Source organism: Protomyctophum bolini (genome assembly GCF_963924005.1).
Source record: "Protomyctophum bolini genome assembly, chromosome: 16".
Lineage (NCBI taxonomy): Eukaryota > Metazoa > Chordata > Actinopteri > Myctophiformes > Myctophidae > Protomyctophum > Protomyctophum bolini.
Window position 1 is genome coordinate 24,677,590 of NC_137877.1, and position 15,677 is coordinate 24,693,266.

Below are 15,677 nucleotides of genomic sequence, written 5' to 3' on the forward strand. Positions count from 1 at the left end.
TTGAATCATTATTTACGTATGTGGTTCAGATCTTTGAAATTAAAGCTTTACTGTTAAGGAGAACTTCATCCATATTTTCAGTCACTGGGGACAGTTAAACGTGCCTACCAATGACATTGATGGATTCCACAAAAATACAAACTAGCTTCCTCGAAAGTTTGCATACTAAAGTATGGGCCATTGTCAACATACAGATAGAAAGATCTTGTTTGAAATGACCAATGGGCCTATAGTTAGTTAAAGTTAGCAAAATGTGTGGCAAAGCTGCATAAACAATTCTTATCGCTAGCTTTCTTCACAAATGTGTTCATAAACACATTTCGCTAGCTTTCCTAGACTAATGTCACTGGTAGGATTCTGAACTGGTCACAGCCTACCAGTAGAGTAGAGATCTTATGAGCATTATGGGGACAAACTAAATATGAAAATGGCCAAAGTGGTCCAATTATAAAGCTAGAACTGCACTCTGTCGAGTGCCTACTTGTTTGTTGCACACTAGTAGCCCATTATGGCCTACTAGTGTGCAAGTACTGTCGACCGCTACAAACTGTCAAATCTCAGCTTCTGTGAAGGACCATTTGAAATGTTGAATTATTAGGTTTAGCCATTTGCTAACTACCTACTTTATGCATGTAAAAAAAAGTAGTATTATGAAGTATGGTACAAGTTTCTATCTTCTGGATCCCTTTTTAGTTTCTCAGATGAAAAAGGTATATAAACTGAAATAAAATGTTATCACGTATACAGTATAATTATTTATTTTAAATTGTCAATTGCTTTAAATTTACTTAATCTTGGACTATAGTGATATTAATACTTAATGTGTATATGTAATTTGTAAGTTGATTAGCGGTATATTGTGGTTACTTTGCGCCACTTTTGATGCGTATGCACCGTCCCAGCATATGACGTCAGGGTATAACTAGCTCTCAATGATGACGTAATAAAGATGTGGATTAAAGGACCCAATGCCTTCGATGGTGACGTATGTCGATCAGTGTCGGGTGGATTCAAGGAAATGCCTCTATGTAAATTTATTAGCGGTATACTGTGGTTACTTTGCACCAGTCAGGGTATAACTAGCTCTCAATGATGACGTAATAAAGATGTGAATTAAAGGACCCAATGCCAGAGTAACTGGTTTTCGATGGTGACGTAATGACGATATGTTTTAGTGTCGGGATGATTAAGGTAATGCTCCTATGTATACATGTACAGTATGTAATCTGGCACCACTGCCGTATCAGGTACAAGTAGTCATTACGTCATTTGCTGGGACGGTGCATACGCATCGAATATCGTCCTGGGCGAAACTAGTACTTGCGCGCTCTGCTTGCGCAAGTAATTACTGGGAATTACTTTGTTCCAGCCTAATACAGAACGCTGTTAATTTATTACAGTTTAGGATATCTTCAAACAATTATGTAAAAAAATAACTAGGTTTGCCATCTTTATTATGCTGTACATAATGGAAAATAATCAACAGTGAATATGCCAAATCTATGTTTAACCCACTAAAACCAGGAAAGCATCTGGGTAATTTTAGTGGGTGGCGATAGCAGCATCTTTTGATCATTTATTTTAATCTTGAAAGTGAGAACTGCGGTTTTAGAAGGCATTTGAGGAATCGGCCTCGGGTCTTAATGGGTTAAGTATAGTTTTACATTCGGTTTTACAATGGAACGGTATGTTCAAACCATTGAATCCATCTTGTGGAGTCGGTTACACTTGTCAGAGGCCTTCTCATGGCTGTTCTCCAGCTTTGCAATGCGGGAGCCAAACTGCATGGCCCGCTTGGGCAGTACAGCTGAATGACCAAGCCCCAGCTCCTTGGCTGCTTGTCTCAGGAGAAGTTTCTCTCCAACGCCCCGTGGCAGGGACAAATCAGCCTTCTCCCACACAGGCAGGGAGTTCAGGTAGCTTACCAGTTCCTCATCCAGGTAGGGGAACCTAGACGGTAGACAAGAATATCAAATTACTTGAATCCCTTGAACCTGGCAATGGGCTGCTTAAAGGAGCTGAAAGTAAGATTAGCCTGCAGATTAGTTTGAAACGATCATTTATACAAGAAATACATAATACAAACTCAAATCACATGACAATAAATCAAATTATAGCTGTGTTAGCTCTGTACTGGGCTTTGTTTAATAAGCAGCTGTACTTGAAATGTACTCTGGTCAAGAATATCAGCCTATAAAGTAAAGCAATCACCTTGCTTCTTTTCCATGGTCTCCTATGACCCTGTCATCTCTGCCCAGATTCCTTGAAGAGATTCTGTCTAGCTCCATGGCCAGCTCTAGCACGAGTCCCTTGTGACCAGATGTCTTAAATCGGACTCTGTGTCTGGAGTAACCTGCTAGCTGCTCATCTGCCCCAATGCCTGTTAAAATGACCTGTAGTCATAAAATCACAACACAAAAGAAAATTAGAAAAAACAACCAGGTGCTCACAGGAGATATATAGAGGTAACTATAGTAAAAACTAAAAGTGTTAATGGTGCTCATGGACCATCATGTGAAAACAGATGATCCGGGCACTAAGAAGTTGAACAGCCTTTACATGTTTCGACCTCGGAAGGTCTTCATCAGGGCGAAATGAAATATACAGACAAACTCATAGTACTGGAACACGTGAGAATAGCTATGCAAGTACTGTAGGCAATTAACCAGTGTCCAAGTGCACGTGGGTACCCATCAGTTGATAGAACGGTAATTACACAGGCATGCACAGTCAATCAATCAACCACTCTGAAGCTACATGGATGTATGACAGCCCAGAAGAGAACTATAAGGCATAAGATACTAAGATAGTGATACTATCATCTAAAGATAAAAAACAACTAATATAAAAACAGGGGTTGCGACCCACAGGTTGAGAACCCCTGCTCTACAGCACTGGACATTCATCGCTCAGATTTGTTAACAAAGAAAACATACTAATACTTCTCAATCCCGTCCCTTTTTTGTTAGTCAATACAGAACTGTGGCTTCACTTCTTTTTAATTAAGCTTAAGCAGATACAGGCTATGAGAAAAATACATTCAAAGAGCCTATCAATGACCTGCAGCTACTCAGTCGGGCTTACAATATGTCTAAACTGAATGTTGGATGAATGACAGTCCTTGAGCTCCTATTAAAGTAGTCTTGGCAACCTATTGGCATGTATAAGTGCATGGCATTGTGCTAATGTCTCTCAGACCAAGACTTTTGTTGACTTCAAACCCCAGAAAATATATAGAATTAATGATTTTATTGGTGCAACACTACCCATATTTTTATGTAGGCAGGACCAAGCGTCGTGACCGGAACATAAATATGCTATCTGCACTAACACTAACTTTGTGTTTAGATTTTTAGATTATAGTAGCTTATGCCTTAGTTCTTCTCTGTAACACACAGCTTCAGAGTGGTTGATTGACTGTGTAATTACCGTTCTATCAACAGATGTACCCTTGTTAATTGCATAGCCATTCTCACATCTTACAGTACTATAGAATGAGTTTGTCTGTCTTTATATTTAATTTCACCGGTACCTTCTGAGGTCAAAACATGTTAGATGTTGGCAGTTTTAATAAATAAAGGCAATGCTGTTTCTTCAAAAAAAGCAAATGATTTGATAGTTGAATAAATCACATTGGAGTCACATTCATAAAAGATAGGAGATGCCAGCTGGAAAACTTTGGTTCCATGCATACACTTGTACCAACTCTCCTTCCTCCACTACCAAGCTTATTCTAGCTTGGTAGAATACTGTACACACTTTGTGTATACGTTTTCTGTTTGTATATTATTTTGTATGTCTTTAAATGTTCAACTTGTGGAGGACCCTTATGTAAACAAGTCTATTGACCTGTACTTTCGTTGTACTGTACTACAATTGTATTACAAACTGTTAATACAATTTTCAGTCAATCAATTAAAGATCAAAGCCTGTGCCTCTGCAATTAGCTCTCTGTAACTTAAGTGACACATTTGACTAGCGTACCTCACCTTTGCTGATGAAGTGAAGGGCATCTGGGTCTGGTAGTCGTTCTCTGTGATGACACCGGTCCCTCTGGCTGCAAACCACACAGCACAGCCAATGCTATCATCAAGCACCGTGCCCAATGGGTACACCAGGTGACAGATGCGCTCCTGGCGCATTTTCTGAAGCTCCTCCTGAGAGATATTGATTTCGACAAAATTCCATCGTCTCTCTGGATTTAGGCCCTTAAGTTCATCGAGGCCGTCTCTTCCGGTAATCCTGTCTGGAACATCAAAGGGGCAACTAGAGACCCGAGCACCAGCTGAGTCAGTTACATAGTTTGTGGGCTTCTTCTTTTGCTTTTTCGGTTTCTTTGTAGATTCTTTCTGAACCTTTGGCTCCCGCAGTTTAAATGCTACATTGAGGAGGTCTATTGGTTGGTCAGCTGGTACGTGACGGTCAGCCAAAGCAGCCAGAACCATCGAGTCTAACCCCCCTGAGAATAATATAGCAATTGTGGCTTGCTTGTTAGCAGGAGCTGAATTACCAGTCACCCTAAAGGGGAGACAATGGACACGACGCCTTACTGCCTCACTCAGCAAACGAATAAGGCTGTTCACCTCCTTGCTCTTCTCTCTGCTTGTTAGCAGTGCTTCCAGTTCCTCCACAGATGGATGTGAACATAGAAGAACTTCAATCTCATCTAATGACTTGGGGACTGATGTGTTAAGTGGACAGACTGGGGAGGTGAGGACGAGGCCCATTTGGTTCATCACCACAGTGCAGCTGCTAGGGAGACCCTCCAACTTAATTTCATGACCAGCTGAAGGGAGTTCTCTTCCTGCACAAGCCCAAGGATAGACCTCAAAGGTCAGGGTGTGATTGTCTGCAATCGCCTTGAGATCAATCCTGTAAACACCAGCAGCTGGGACCTCCTGCCATATAGATTCACTGGAACCAGAGGTGTGTGCTGCTACAGATGTCAGTGTCAGGGCATTCTCCTCAACATCAAACCGCCAAAGCAGACTACGCCTGCCAAAGAAATCTCTGCCAAACCAGAGGTACTCTCCATCCTGTTGGTAGTAGATGAATGCCCATGGTCCCTGTATAGTGGACAGGAGGGCCAGAATGTCTGATTGACTGTTGCAGGATAATAGTTGCTGATGGAGCACCTCTGTGTCATTCTCTTCTGGTCTCACTGGCAAGCCTCCAAAAACCTCCCCATTCCACAACAGTACATCTCCTGTACCGTCTTGGACTGGCTGAGGGGTGAGGTGGCCCCTCATATGAAGTACATGGGCAGAGAGCTGGCATTGATACAAGGAGTTTGTGCTGGATTTATTGACATCTTGACTGCAGTCGGGCCCTCTTCTTCTCAAGTGTTCATAAATCGTCTTGTCCGGCAGACACTGATCAGGCGCCAGCCTCAGCAAACAAAATATCCCACACATGGCTGCCGTGAAGCGCCCTCAGATGACTTTACACATCCTGAAATTCCTTTTTCATGTTGTCCAGTTCCTCTGAGGACAGAGGATTTCATGCATTAGTGATGATAGTCCATTTAAAAAAATAAAAGTCAGTCAGAAGGATCTTTCAAACTTACTTTTGCTTGAACTAAGTGTTTGACCTCTGTCTGCCAGAAAGAATATGTTACTGTTACGCTGCTGGGTGTAGACTTTCTAGGAAGGAAGACACCAGAAAATGCATTTAGTAATCAACTTAAATCCCTCATTCACTTTTACATTGCATTTCTTCTCATTCTTCGCATTTAGGCTGGTTAACCTTTTAATTACACAAATAGAGTATTTTTTTAATGTTATGTTAGAATCCAGCCTGACAACACTAGCAAGTATTAATACATCAATGGTAAAAGTAGTGCCTCCAGTCTGCAGGTTTTCAGAACCTTTTGATCTGAAAATAAATACATTCTTCGTGTATAATTACTTTATATCTATTCTAAACAATATACACACCCTGTTCTTCTTCAGATTGGAGAGCTCATCGACTAGAACTTTCTGCTCATTGATCTGCATGGACACAAATACATTTCGGTTAATAACCCTTCATTTTGTCATACTGGAAATTTGGGGAAATGACAAATCTACAAGCTGTGTGAGCTAGAGACGTATACAGTATACTTTTTGTAGGCCAGTGGCTCTAGGGTCCGGAGAGGTCCATAATATTGCACCAAAAATCTGTTTAACCACCTTAACTCAAGTTCCCGGATATTCAAAAATAGCAGATCTTGCCACAGGCACAGTGACAATTTCAAGGAGGTTATAATTTTCAAAATGTTGCTAATTATACGATTATACGATTCTGAAAGCCAGGAAAAACTCGACGGGGTGGGGTGTTTATCATACGACCACATACAGTACATCAACAAAGTAAGGTTACGATTAAGAACTCGCAAAGTAGTCTCAGACTGGACTGTGGTAAACAAACACTAGCCATGGTTCACATGCATGCAGCATGACAGTGACATGTTTCGGAGCTAAGCAAACACTATCCTAAGATTTAGACTCTCGTAGATGTATTTATCGATTCTGACGTCAGAATCGATAATTACATAATATACGAGAGTCTAAATCTTAGGCTAAACAAACACTAGCGAGCGAGCATAGGCGTGCGATGTTGCGAACTGGAGATTAGAAAACTCATGTTTACCTTTTTGTTGAGTTCTTCCTTGTGGGCAGACTCAGACTGTCCATGAAAACAGTTATCGTCAGACATCCTCCACAGACAGTTAATTCAATTCAAATAGAAATACAATGTAATTAAGCTATAGCCTGCCGTGCGGCTTGCTAGCAACATTGAACTCTTCCACTCGGCATTGAACGGGTTGACTAGACTTAAAACACTTCCGGGTCAGCCCCTCTTCATTTCTCTTCTCCCCCCCCCCCCCCCCTTTCTCTTTTTATTGCTGCCCTCACCTGGGTAAGTTAAGTAAACTACATTTTATTATTTATATCAGAGGTTATTCAACTGATTGTGAACTCAACCAGACAATCCGGTGCACTTCCTCTTGAGATTCTAACTCCCCTTTTCTGTTGAATGTCTTGACCTCCATCCTGTCAGTAAATTATTATCTACATGGACAGTCATCATAGGTCACCAGGTCATTCAGTTCACTGTTTCTCAAGTGGAAAGATATTTTTTTAAATCAACACTAAATTAATGTTCAGGGACCACACACAATACTTCCACGGACCGGCCCGGAACACCTGTTGAGAACCCCTGGTTTATATTATTCTAGCATACTAGCCTACTGTAACTGTAGGCTGCTCTTGGCCAGTAACGGTCTCCTTTTGAGAAATGGTGTGTCGTGTGTGTGTGTGTGTGTGTGTGTGTGTGTGTGTGTGTGTGTGTGTGTGTGTGTGTGTGTGTGTGTGTGTGTGTGTGTGCTTGCGAGTGGGTGGGTGGGTGCGTACGTGCGTGGGGGTAACTGCATTATTTATTCAGGCAAGGGAAAGTGTTATTTATTTTAAGTCGGTGACCCTATGAACATAACTTGCTACTATCACCTTCACTGGCCTCACTATCTATATCTACACTATATGTCTCTTTAACAGTGTGCTTATTGAATGTTCTTTTTTGTAATGAAAAATAACAAGCGATACAATCATACAAAGTCTCTTAGCAGACCTTGTATCAAACTGTACTTTCCTGTGCTTTTTTTGCAAACAGCTAATAAAGTATTCAATCAAAAAACATATCCTATTCCTAAATAAAAAGAAAATAGCATTTTTGGAGGGAGACCTGCAAAGTATGAGATCTAAGGGACTAAATTAAATTATAGTTGCATGATTAAGAAAGGAAAAGATTCAACATTGTCTTTCAACATTGTCTTTATATACTGGTAGTCACCAGTATATAAAGACAATGTTGAAAGATTTAACATTAAAGTTCAGCAGCTCAGTCACAAAAAAAGAAAAGAAAAAAAAGTTGAGGAGAAACTGAGGAATTGCTCTAAGTCTAAGGGATGCTTTGGAGGGGACTGAACGCAATGATGGGTAGGGAACAAAAAGTATTCCCATCTGATGACCCAGTTAAACTGTCCAACAATCTGAATATTTTCTATTCTAGATTTGACAAACATGACTTCAGTGATGAGTGTGATTCTGTTTGTGCAGGGATATGACACCTGCCCCTGTGATATAGTGAAGGAACAGGACGTAATTTCAATCTTCCAGCAGCTCAACCCTCACAAAGCTCCTGGGTCAGTCCAGATGGGCTCAAGGGAAGGGTGCCGAAAGAATGTGCCACCCAATTGGGACCCATATTTACCAAGCTATTCCAAATGTTCCTCAATATCAGCTTTGTCCCTCAGGCTTGGAAAACAGCAACTATTGTCCCGGACTCCCGCTGCCAAAAACTGCACGGGCACAAGTGCCAAATTGCCCTCACTCCTCTACAAAGCAAATGCATGGAGCGTGTAGTGCGTAAAGAACTCTCACTGCAAACAGCTAAGTTCATGGACCCCATGCTTTCTTATAGTCGTTGTGCCACTCTTACTCTGTTGGATAAAATACCTAGTCACCTATAAGCCTATAAAACATATTTCTGCGTCCTTTTTTGTTTTATGGACTTCTCTGCCTTTAATACGGTCCAACCCCATCTTCTCCTATAAGACGCCTGTGTGACCTGATTGTTAGTATAGTAACCTCAACTCAGGTAGTTTCTGAGAGAGACCCCAATGAGTCTGTAACACCCGACTGCCTTGTCTTGAATACTGGCGTTCCACGTGTTTTATCTCTTCTGTTATTCTCCCTATAGCCTACACAAAATTGAAATAAAACAGGCCATCTTTAGGCCTGTTATTATGAATGGGGAGGAAGTGGAGCAGCAGTGACTTTAAATATCCGGGAACAGCCATAGACAATAAACTCACCTTTCAGACCAATGCAGATAACATTTACAAAAAGGCAAGGCAGCTGCTTTATCTTCTTAGGAAATTGAGAAAGCCAAGTAGTCAGGCTAGTAAGATCATTAGAGACAAACAATTGCTTCAGGACAAACTGCTTAATTTACCAAAAAGGCAATTCAGATTTACAATGATTCTACCCACCTTCTTCGCCCTGAATTTGACCTGTTACCTTCAGGCAGGAGGCTTAGGGCTGTATTTTGCGTGTCTTAGGTACCAGGTCTTATTCCCTAACTTGAGTAAACTAAAGACCTGGAGGCGTGGTCAATGCTCTTTGGCCACTCAGAATAGCCAAATGGCAATGATCACGCCTCCAGGTCTTTAGTTTACTCAAGTTAGGGAATAAGACCTGGTACTTAAGACACGCAAAATACAGCCCTTAGAGTGCAGAAAGAATTGTTACAAGACATCGTTTGTGCCAACTGCAATGGGCATCTTAAATAAGAAAATGTTTATAGCCTCTCCACCACCTAATCGCCTCATCCCATGATCACTGTTACAGCATTATGGGAATGCATTTTATACAGTATTTTAATACATTGTTTATTTTATGTAATGATGTTTTTGTATCCTGACTGTCAGTGTGCCAAAGTCACATTTACATTTTATGTAAGATTTAATGTGAAGAAGAGACATCCTGGTTCCCTATCAATCAGGTGCGTAGGTAATGATATGGCAGAACATGTAGAAAGCAACAGACCCACACACTGCCACTTGCTCTTTCTCTTGAACCAGCAAGTGGCAGTGTGAGGGTCTGTTGCTTTCTACATTTCATTTATTTATCTTTATCTGTTTATCAGATCTTCAGTGGACAAGAAGAAATCAACAACTGGTAAGAAGGGAATATACAGGTACTCTACTACTATGTGGCTCTCTGTCCAAATTCTTGGTCAAACAGGTTCCTAAAACTGCAGTGTGTAACGCAACAGACAGACAAACACTGAAACACGTGTGTCCCTGAGGTCTCCTGTTGGCTTGCTGCCCAGTGACCTATACTAGTGTTTCATTATTGATCTGAAACAGCTGTGGTGATGTTTACCCTCTGGAAGGGCTGTCATTTTGCTGTGGTGGCCACTGGTCAGGTCGTTCCTGCCAGACAGTGACCTTTGATGTTTATCATTCATCGGCTGGGTGAGAAAAGCAGGTGGCCGCACATCAGCATCTTATGTGCTGTGGTCGAGACAGATATAAACCGGTGTGACATTGTTGTGTTCTAAAAATGACCTAATGTTAAGATTAGCATCATTGTTGTTTCTATCACTGGTGGTAGCGGGGTGACCGATTGATTGCTCAGATGTAATGGTTACTTTAATGACATCCAATGTCAACATTCATCTGGAGATGTTGAGCGAAGATTGTTCAAAAATATCAGATCCACAAGCTCACTGCACATCCCATGTAGGCCAACTATATATAAACAAATATATATCATTATTTATATAGACCTATAGGGCTTAAGTGATTAATCAGTAATCATGGCCAAAACGGTCTGCTCTATTTGTTTCCCTGCAGGTGAGATTCAGGCTTGTGTCTTCCTTGGTTGTGGTTGGTGTGTGTGTGTCACACGAATAAAGCTGTGGTGGTAAGTCATGTCTGTATTTTTGTCCTGGAAGTATAAATTTAGCCGACGTAAACAGGCGTGTTGTTCTAAAAAGGATCCCATCAGGAAGGCATACCTTGGGGCAAAATGACAACACGGTTCTGAGTCTTCTGACCACTGATGACAGTCTCCCCGCGGCCAGCCTGACACACCGGCCCACTATTAGAGCCGCAGGTAATCTGTTTTTACCTCCTCAATGGGTGCAGACTTTCAAACAGCCCAGTGTTCACTGTAATCCCTGAATGGGTGACAATGGGCAAGGGATATCTATTGTTATCCCAAGGCTCAAAATATTTGCACATCAACAGTGTTACATGTTGGGGTCTGTCACTGTACGCTGGCTCATTTCCTTGAACAATGCGCTTGTTTGTAGCTTGCGGTCGAAAAATAATCTAACCGTATGTTTGGTGACCAGGTGTCAAAAGAAGGTATTCACCTTTTGTTTTTATGTACAGACTGAATGTTGTCAGGAACCTTTTATAGGGCCAGACACCAACCAAGCAACATGCATTTGGAATGCAATGAAAAATAACATTTCAGGACTCTGAATTCACTATATGATGATGACACATTATGTTAAAGGCTTACATTATAACTATGTCATACAGCGTGCAAATAGGTGACACTGTAATCTATCTGTTATGTGATGCAGGTGGTCTTGGGTTACACAAGCTGAAGACATGTCTCATGCCATGAATAATTCTAATTGCTATCCCCGAAAGAAAAAATAAATAAATAATAATAATCTAATAAGTCTGCTGTCACCCAGGCAGGGGCGAGGTTGCTTCTTCTTCTTACTGGTTGGTGTATGGCGTATATCGAGCACTGGCGCTTTGGCATGGATCATCATTATGGAATGAATTCTGTACTGGCCATATATGGAGCGTGTCTTGAGTATACATGAGTTGATGAGGTCAGATCAACATATGGAATGTCTGAATAGGTCAGCTCCATATATGGAGATCTAAGGGTGACAGTGGGGGCCGTCTTGAGTGTATATGGTTTGATGAGGGCCCAGGTAGGGTCGGCCTTAATTTTCGGGCCTGTTGAGAACTTTAGTATTTTGCCGGCTGCCGGGCGTTCCTGCACTAATAACTTTGGGGCAGGCCCGTCTAGAGTTTAAAAGGACAGGTATCAGTCAAAAGGGAGACATCAAAGAGGAAGGATGGATGGGGAAGGATCAACATATGGGATGTCAGAACAGGTCAGCTTCATATATGGAGATCTAAGGGTTTGAGGTTTGAGGTGAGATGTAGAGTTGCTGGCCAATATGGATGACATCAGGGATCCCCATATATGGCTTTATTTTGATGACATCACATGATGTCACGAGGCATGACCATATATGGGGCATGACCAACTGACTGGAAATGCACGATGGCATAGTTAACTGCCACCTGCGGTTGCAATAATGTATTCATTTAACATGTCCTTTAAAAGGTTGTCCAATGTGCATTTTATAATAATTTTAACTCTATGCTCTATTATAGTTATTCAATACCCTTCAACTATTGTAGTATTGGACAGTCTCTGTAACCAGTAGACTAACTTTCCACCCGTAATGTATCTCTCAGCGTTTCACTTCATGTTGCAAAGCCAACTAGTTTGGGAGTTGTGCAATGCTAATGTTGTAAATCACTTGAATCACCTTGATCTAAATATGTGCAAAAAGAGGCTAGACTTGCCACTGAACGCCAAAAGATGGGACATAAGTCATGTTTCACTTGCAAACAAATCTAAAGATGTCTAGGGAGTGACATCTGAAAATCATTTATATAATTGTGGCATTGTGCATGGTTTGTTTATGTTGTAAATAATATTCTAAATAAAACAGACATTTAGCGAAAACACCACTTTCTGTCTACAAGCCTTTAAGAGTCTGAAGGCCTATAAGTATAACCAACACTCAAAAACATTCTTTGCACATTAGCGTAAAATAATTATAATGAATGTTTGTGACAACAAGCAGGCTCTGTTTAAACATGTCCTGTCCTGATTCTGATGGATAGGACAACAAAGCGATTTCGGTATGTGTGCGTCTGTGCGTGCACACATGTTCGCACTGCATGTGTATGCACGCGTGCGTGTGTGCGTGTGTGTGTTGTGTGTGTGTGTGTGTGTGTGTGTGTGTGTGTGTGTGTGTGTGTGTGTGTGTGTGTGTGTGTGTGTGTGTGTGTGTGTGTGTGTGTGTGTGTGTGTGTGTGTGTGTGTGTGTGTGTGTGTGTGTAACTTGTTAGGCAACATTTTGTGAGTCTCCAGCTGTTGTGAAACAGCAACTATGGGCAAGAGGAATGTACAGCTTTTCATCATTTGGCTACTTCATTCAAGTAGCCAAAAGTAACTGCTTGATCCCCTGTTGTCTGGGATATGGTCCCAATACCTAATATAAAATCCTCAGTGTTAATTTAGCTCCTCCGAGAGTGTACAAATTAAACCAAATGGACCCGTAGGAGTGTACAGGTTCATTTGGTTACATTTGTACACAGAGTTACAAATGGATAAATGAACAATGTGGATTTTACTGTGTAAATCATGACTTTTAAACAATGTCTGAATGTTGAATATTCTTCCACTGCACAGATCCCTATTTCCAGGTGCCAACTGAACTATCATATTATTATGTATAATAAAGAAACAAACAAATACATAAATAGATATACAGTAAATTAAATAGATATAAACTATCTATTTGATGTATTGCATAATACATACAGGCTGCTCGATTTTCAGCTCCTTATTTGTCTATGCTGTGTACCCTATACATCTTGGTCTGTATTGTTGAAAGCATACAAGAAAGCATTCCATTCCACTACCTACTGCAATTGTTGCATTATTTTGACAAATAGACTTGAACTTGAACCGGAACATAAAAATGTAGGCTACAGACATCCATGTGCCATATGCTGCTGAGCATATAGAGAGGAACCAAAAAACATCTTCTCTCAAATCCATATACAAAAGGAAAGGGAGTCATTTTGATAAACAATAAACCCCTGGATCTGGATTAAATCAAGTTCTGAATATCCTGCCAGGAATATTGAGCAATGCAACTATTGGCCTACATTACAAACTAGTAATGCATCATCATATAAACAACAAAGAACCCGAAACAGGGCTAAGATTTAGTGCTTTTTTTACTCACAAGAATTCTAAACTTGTGGGGGCATTATTGATATTGATTGATCATACCATCCATCTCAATTTACACTAGCTGTAGATTACCTGTATGCCATAATAATGTGAAAGTCGAAGATAAATATATCAGTGACCCAGTGTTTGTTGTTACTTCTCACGGATGTAAGCCAAAGGACGCTCATGCACACAACTTGTAATTAGGGCTGATGATTCCCATCTGTTGACATAGATGGACAAATGCAAGTCATCGGCTTGTGCTTGTAGAATCTTTGTTCACTTCAAAGCTGTATTGTATGTGGGTGGGTAGTTCTGGGTACACCCAGAGTTGTACCTTTAGTTGGTGAATCCATGGTCAAGGACAACTCATATTGCTGAAAATAAATTGCTCAGGTTTCGTTTTGATGGCAGCTTTGTAGATCAATTGTATGTCATGTCAGTTACATAGTTAATAATTAACCTTTTGCAAGCACCATATTTTTTACAGCATCTTTTATGTAACTATAGACCTACTTCTCTGAAACCAATGCGAGAAAATAATTAATAATTCAGATGCAAATTAATACAACCATATATAACTACATAGGATCACATAAATCCCCTCACCATAACTATATCAAGATAAACAACACTATAACACGCCTAAAGTAAACAAAATATAACAATGGATGCAAAATCTTCCATTTACATTGTTAAAATTATTCTATTTGACGAGCACGCCCATGCACAGTAATGTAAACATATGGGTTTTTCTGAACTGCTGAACATTTTCCCTAACTAGGGCCGGATAGCAGCACTCTTCACAGCATACTCTACTTAGTCTACTAGTATAGAGCCAACCTCCAAAGCAGAGAAGACATGGGACATTTTTCACAAAGAATGCAAAGAATGGACTTGCATCCTTGTGAAGAATATTCTCCTCAATTTAACTTGGGGAGAATGTTCTCTCAAGTTCATGAGACCAGAGAATACATCTTTGTAGGTTGAGACTAGTCTCAACCTACAAACGATCAGAGAACGATCAGAGATTTCCACCCATCGATATGTCTGTTGTAGCGGTGCGAATATCATCAAACTCGGGCAAATTCTTACTTGCAATTAAAATCATTTAATTTCCTATACGGTTTAAAAATACCAAAAATAGGGGGAAATGGGCGTGGAACAATAGGTTGGCATCAGGTTGAGTTCAAACAAAATCTCATCTCATCTGAATGCAGGTGTCTCTGTCTGCCTAATAAGCATGCACAGATTGGGCTAAATCCCACTAATTACAGGGATGTGCGAGTCGACAATAGTCATTGTAAAGTGCTTTAAACATTTAATTTAATTTTACACAACTATCTTCATCATCTGTGGACTTCCAAATCCAAAAATCCTAGAACAGTGGCGAGAAAGGCCGCTAACAAACCTATGCCCGATGCTTTGGAAACCAGTGATATGTCTCGATATCACCACCCCAAATACCTTCAATTGGTTCTGCAATACAGTTTATTTTTATTTATTTATTAAAAAAAAATATATATATCCCACGATTTTGTAACCCATTTTTCACCCCTGTGATAATTATCTAATGTGATCCTGGGCTCTACACATCCTCCGCCAACCTGGGGAGAGCAACGGACTTGAACTCATGCTTCCTTCATGCATGAGTGTCCAAGTCGCTCCTTCACCTGACAGGGGGAGTTTCCCTGGTTGGACGTATACGTGGAAGGAACACGTTATTCCAACCAGTTCCTTTCCCCTCCATCAGGCACCCCAGCTGGCCAGGGGGAGGCAGTTTAGAGACCAGGATTACTGCATGTTTTTTGTGAGGGTACCTACCCTAGGGGACACGGGGAGAACATGCAAACTCCACACAGAAAGGCCCTTTCGCCAACCCCGCCTCGGGTATGGGCACTGATGACAGTTTTTTTTAAATGCTCCAATTGCATTTTTTTAAACGCTCCAATTGTTTCCTCCCAGTTTTAGTAACAAAGGCTGGGAGATTGTCAATGGTCTCTATCCGCCTATAGGGTCTCCCTGTCACTACAGTCACGTCCAGTGCAGCAGTGCTTACAT

At 40.8% G+C, this 15,677-nt stretch overlaps 1 protein-coding gene across 1 annotated transcript; it reads right to left on the reverse strand.

Moving 5' to 3' along the window:
- Window positions 1-102: 102 nt before the first annotated feature.
- Window positions 103-5,642, reverse strand: asnsd1 (asparagine synthetase domain containing 1). The gene is made up of 4 exons (XM_080786328.1): window positions 5,567-5,642; window positions 3,990-5,483; window positions 2,212-2,393; window positions 103-1,950 (listed from the first exon to the last, which is right to left on the reverse strand). The coding sequence occupies exons 2-4, from the start codon at window positions 5,412-5,414 to the stop codon at window positions 1,692-1,694; spliced, it is 1,866 nt and encodes a 621-aa protein (XP_080642454.1). The 5' UTR covers window positions 5,415-5,483; window positions 5,567-5,642; the 3' UTR covers window positions 103-1,691.
- Window positions 5,643-15,677: the final 10,035 nt, after the last annotated feature.

Bases quoted from the DNA above. Each gene is read 5' to 3' on its own strand.
- asnsd1 (XM_080786328.1), bottom strand. From the start codon at position 5,414: ATGTGTGGGATATTTTGTTTGCTGAGGCTGGCGCCTGATCAGTGTCTG. The intron at 2,394-3,989 runs GTGAGGTACGCT...TTATGACTACAG, and splicing joins CCTTCACTTCATCAGCAAAG to GTCATTTTAACAGGCATTGG. The intron at 1,951-2,211 runs GTGATTGCTTTA...TCTACCGTCTAG, and splicing joins GACCATGGAAAAGAAGCAAG to GTTCCCCTACCTGGATGAGG.